The 5,220-nt window shown below is 66.4% G+C and overlaps 1 protein-coding gene across 1 annotated transcript; it reads left to right on the top strand.

The window, feature by feature from the left end:
- Positions 1-1,478: 1,478 nt before the first annotated feature.
- Positions 1,479-4,629, top strand: LOC137849244 (V-type proton ATPase subunit F-like). Its single transcript, XM_068668781.1, is given in 4 exon segments — positions 1,479-1,685; positions 4,246-4,259; positions 4,262-4,372; positions 4,375-4,629. Coding segments are annotated over 4 exon segments (396 nt in total). The 5' UTR covers positions 1,479-1,485; the 3' UTR covers positions 4,446-4,629.
- Positions 4,630-5,220: the final 591 nt, after the last annotated feature.

Here is a 5,220-nt window from a genome sequence, read left to right on the forward strand (position 1 = left end):
GTCTGGTTATTTGGGGGGGGGGTCCTGGGGTCCTGGGGGTCAAGGGTGTCAGGGGGGGTCGTGGGGGGTCATGGGGTCAGAGGGTCCTGGGGTCAAGGGGGTTGTGGGTTATGGGGATGCTGGCACCCCCCGGAGGGATGTGTGGTTATTTGGGGGGGGGTCCTGGGGTCAAGGGGGGGGTTAGGGGGGTCAGGGGGGGGTCGTAGGGGGACCTGGGGTCAAGGGAGTCGTGGGGTCAGGGGGTCCTGGGGTCAAGGGGGTTGTGGGTTGTGGGGGTGCTGACAGCCCCCGGGGGGGCGTCTGGTTATTTGGGGGGGGTCCTGGGGTTAAGGGGGGAGTGGGGGGGTCGTGGGGGGACTTGGGGTCAATGGGGTCAGGGGGTCGGGGTTTCTGGGGTCAAGGGGGTCATGGGGGAGGCATAGGGGGGTCGTGGGGGGACTTGGGTCAAGGGGGTTGTGGGTTATGGGGGTGCTGGCAGCCCCCGGGGGGATGTGTGGTTATTTGGGGGGGGGTTCTGGGGTTAAGAGGGGGGTAGGGGGGGGTTGGGGTCAAGGGGGTCATGGGTTATGGGGGTGCTGACACCCCCCCGGGGGGACGTGTGGTTATTTGGGGGGGGGTCCTGGGGTCAAGGGGGTTGTGGGGGGGTCGTGGGGGGACTTGGGGTCAAGGGGGTCATGGGGTCAGGGGGGCCTGGGGTCAAGGGGGTCGTGGGGGGGTCATTGGGGGAACTTGGGGTCAAGGGGGGAGTGGGGGGGGCGTGGGGGGGTTGTGGGGGGACTTGGGGTCAAGGGGGTCATGGGTTATGGGGGTGCTGGCAGCAACCCCAAGGGGGGGACGTGTGGTTATTTGGGGGGGTTCTGGGGTCAAGGGGGGAGTGGGGGGGGAGTGGGAGGACTTGGGGTCAAGGGGGGAGTGGGTTACGGGGGTGCTGACAGCCCCCAGGGGGGCGTCTGGTTATTTGGGGGGGGGTCCTGGGGTCAAGGGGGCCGTGGGGGGGTCAGGGGGGGTCGTGGGGGACTTGGGGTCAATGGGGTCAGGGGTTATGGGGGTGCTGACACCCCCCCGGGGGGACGTGTGGTTATTTGGGGGGGGGTCCTGGGGGGGTCCCAGGCATTGGGGGGGCTGGGGGGGGTCATGGGGCGCTGACACCCCCTGGGGGGCTGCGGGGTGGTGTCTGGGGGGGGGTCGTGGGGTTGGGGGGGGGGGTCCTGGGGGGGGGCTCCCATTGATGGGGATCCCCGAGGGGGGGGTCCCGGGGGGGGGGGGGGGGCGGGGACACCGAGTCCTTGAAGGACACCGCGCACTGCGCATGCGCGGGGCGCGCCCAGCACCGAGGGGGCGTGGCCAACGCGGAGGGGGGCGTGGTCAAATCATACTGGGCGTGGCTTGGGGCGTGGCTGTGCGGAGGGGGTTTTCCCGCCGGGCGGTTGCCGAGGCAACGGGGGCGTGGCTTCGGCGCGAAGGGGGCGTGTCCTGGCTGTGCGCATGCGCTGTAAGCCCTCCGCGAACCCGGAAGTGGCGGGCGCCATGGCGGGCAGGGGGAAGCTGATCGCGGTGGTGGGCGACGAGGACACCGTGACCGGGTTCCTGCTGGGGGGGGTGGGCGAGCTCAACAAGCACCGCAAGGCCAACTTCCTGGTGGTGGAGAAGGACACCAGCGTGGCCGAGATCGAGGAGACCTTCCGGTGGGCCTGGGGGGGGGGTCCTGGGGGGCTGGGGGGGGTCCTGAGGCCTAGGGGGGGTCTTGAGGCCTAGGGGAGGGGGCCCAGGGGGCAGGGGGACACGAGATGGGGGGGTTTGGGGGGTCCTGAGTCCTGAGGGGGGGCCTGGGGGTCGGGGGGAGTCGGGGTTTGGGGGTTTGGGGGGTTCTGGGGGTCCTCAGTGGGGATGGGGGGGGGGTCCTGAGGCCTGGAGGGGGGTCGTGAGCCTTGGGGAGGGGGGCCAGGGGGTAGGGGGACAGGAGATGGGGGGGGGTTGGGGGGTCCTGAGTCCTGAGGGGGGGCCTGGGGGTCGGGGGGAGCCGGGATTTGGGGGTTTGGGGGGTTCTGGGGATCCTCAGTGGGGATGGGGGGGGGTCCTGAGGCCTGGGGGGGGTCCTGAGGCCTGGGGGTGTATGGGGAGGGGGGGTCTTGGGGGTCCCAGGGGTCTTAGGTGGGGCTGGGGGGGGTCTTGAGGCCTAGGGGGGGTCTTGAGGCCTAGGGGAGGGGGCCCAAGGGGCAGGGGGATAGGAGATGGGGGGGGTTGGGGGTCTTGGGGGTGTTAGGTGGGGCTGGGGGGGGTTCAGGGGTCGGGGGGAGCCGAGATGGGGGGGTTTGGGGGGTCCTGGGGGTCCTCAGTGGGTATGGGGGGGTCCCGAGGCCTGGGGGTGCATGGGGAGGGGGGGTCTTGGGGGTCCCAGGGGTCTTAGGTGGGGCTGGGGGGCGTTCAGGGGTCAGGGGGAGCCGAGATGGGGGGGTTTGGGGGGTCCTGGGGGTCCTCAGTGGGGATGGGGGGGTCCCGAGGCCTGGGGGGGCTTGAGGGGGGTCTCGAGTCCTGGTGGAGGGCCCTGGGGGTCAGGGGGAGTCGGGATGGGGGGGGGTTGTGGGGTCCTGGGGTCGTAGGTGGGGCTGGGGGGGGTCCTGAGGCCTGGGGGTGTATGGGGAGGGGGGGTCCCAGGGGTCTTAGGTGGGGCTTGGGGGGAGTCTTGAGGCCTGGAGGGGGGGTCCTGGAGGTCCCAGGTGGGGCTGGGGGGGGTCCTGAGGCCTTGAGGGGGGGGTTCAGGGGTCAGGGGGACCCGGGATGAGGGGGTTTTGGGGGGTCCTGGGGCGGGGCGAGTGTCCCGAGTCCTGGGGGGGGGCCTTGTGTGGGGGTCCCGAGTGCTGGGGGTGCCTGGGGGGGGGTCTTGAGGGTCCCAGGGGTCTTAGGTGGGGCTGGGGGGGGTCCCGAGTCCTGGGGGAGGTAGAGAGGGGGCTCGAAGGCCCCAGGAGTCCATGGTGGGGCTGGGGGAGCCCTCTTTGGATTGGGGGGGGTCAGACCCTGAGCGTCCTGGGGGCCTTTTAGGGGGTCCTGGGGACCCTTATGGAAGTCTTGGAGGGCTTTTTGGGGGGTCCTGCTGGCCTTTTAGGGGTGTCTTGGGGTCTTTATGGGTGTCCTAGGAGCCTTTTGGGGTGTCCTGAGGTCCTTTAAAGGTGTCCTAGGAGCCTTTTAGGGGGTCTCAGTGTCCTTTTAAGGGTGTCTCGGGGTCCTTTTAGGATGTCCTGGGGTCCTTTATGGGTGTCCTGGTGGCCTTCTGGGGGGTCCTTGGTGGCCTTTTAGGGGTGCCTTGGGGTCTTTTCGGTGTCCTAAGAGCCTTTTGGGGTGTCCTGGGGTCCTTTAAAGGTTTCCTGGTAGCCTTTTAGGAGTGTCCTGGGATCATTTATGGATGTCTTGGGGGTCTTTTAGGGGGTCCTGTGGTCCTTTTAGGGGATCCTGGTGGCCTTTTTGGGTATCCCGGGGTCCTTTATGGGTGTCCTGTGGGCCTTTTGGGGGGTCCTGGTGGCCTGTTAGGGGTGTCTTGGGGTCTTTTTGGTGTCCTAAGAGCCTTTTGGGGTGTCCCGGGGTCCTTTAAAGGTTTCCTGGTGGCCTTTTAGGGTATCCTGGGGTCCTTTATGGGTGTCCTAAGAGACTTTTGTCCTTTAAAGGTGTCCTGGTGGCCTTTTAGGGTGTCTTGGGGTCTTTATGGGTGTCCTAAGGGCCTTTTAAAGGGTCTTGGGGGCCTTTTAGGTGGTCCTGGGGTCCTTTATGGGTGTCCTAGGAGCCTTTTAGGGGGTCCCAGTGTCCTTTTAAGGGTGTCCTGGTGGCCTTTTTGGGTATCCTGGGGTCCTTTTTGGGGGTCCTGGGTCCTTTAAAGGTGTCCTAGGAGCCTTTTAGGGGGTCCCGGGATCCTTTAAAGGTTTCCTGGTAGCCTTTTAGGGGGTCCCGGTGGCCTTTTAGGAGTGTCCTGGGTCATTTATAGATGTCTTGGGGTCCTTTTAGGGGGTTCTGGGGTCCTTTTAGGGTGTACCGGGGTCCTTTTAGGGTATCCTGGTGTCCTTTAAAGGTTTCCTGGTAGCCTTTTAGGTGGTCCCGGTGGCCTTTTTGGGTATCCCGGGGACCTTTAGGGCCCCCCCATCCCCCTTTACAACCACCCCAACCCCCTTTATGCCCACCCCACCCCCCTCTAACCCCCCCCCCCACCCCTTAACCCCCCCCTTAACCCCCCTGTACCCCCCCTTTAACCCCCCCCAGGAGCTTCCTGAGCCGGAGGACATCGGCATCATCCTGATCAACCAGTGCATCGCCGAGCTCATCCGGCACGCGGTGGAGGCGCACACGCGCTCGCTGCCCGCCGTGCTGGAGATCCCTTCCAAGGAGCACCCTACGACGCCGCCAAGGACTCGGTGCTGCGCCGAGCCCGCGGCATGTTCACGGCCGATGACCTGCGTTAACTTCCTACTGGTCCTACTGGTTAAACTGGTGCCGCTGGTGGCGGGACCCGGATGGCACCGGTGCGCCCCGGTGCGCTCCGGTGCGCAACGGTGCTGAGGGCACAGCGGTGACGCACGGGTTTTCATTGTGACCCCCCCCCTAATTATTGTGTCCCCCCCACATTATAGTGTGTCCCCCGCATTATTGTGACCCCCCCCGCATTATTCTGACCCCTCTGAATTATTCTGACCCCCCTGAATTATTCTGACCCCCACCACATCCTTTTTCGCCCCAGTGCGCAACGGTGCCGAGGGCGCAGTGGTGACGCACGGGTTTTCATTGTGACCCCCCCTAATTATTGTGTCCCCCACACATTATTCTGACCCCCCCGCATTATTTGGACCCCCCTGAATTATTCGGACCCCCCCATATCCTTTTGCGCCCTTGTGCGCTCCGGTGCGCAACAGTGCCGAGGGCGCAGCGGTGACGCACGGGTTTTTATTGTGCCCCCCCCCACATTATTGTGACCCCCCTGAATTATTCTGACCCCTCTGAATTATTGTGGCCCCCCCGGGTCGTGGTGCCCCCCCCCGTGTTGGTGTCCCCCCCCTTTTCTTGCTGTCGGTGTCCCCAACACGAGGCGCTGTCACCGCCGCTCCGTGCCCGCTGCGTCGTGCCCGGGGGGGGGGTCGGGGGGCACCTGGGGGGGGTCGGGGGGCAGCAGGGGGGCCAGCAGGGCCAGGAAGGTCTGGGTGTTCCTGGGGGGGGCACATGGGGGGGGAGTTATGTGGTTTT

Source organism: Anas acuta, unplaced genomic scaffold (genome assembly GCF_963932015.1).
Source record: "Anas acuta unplaced genomic scaffold, bAnaAcu1.1 SCAFFOLD_235, whole genome shotgun sequence".
Classification (NCBI taxonomy): domain Eukaryota; kingdom Metazoa; phylum Chordata; class Aves; order Anseriformes; family Anatidae; genus Anas; species Anas acuta.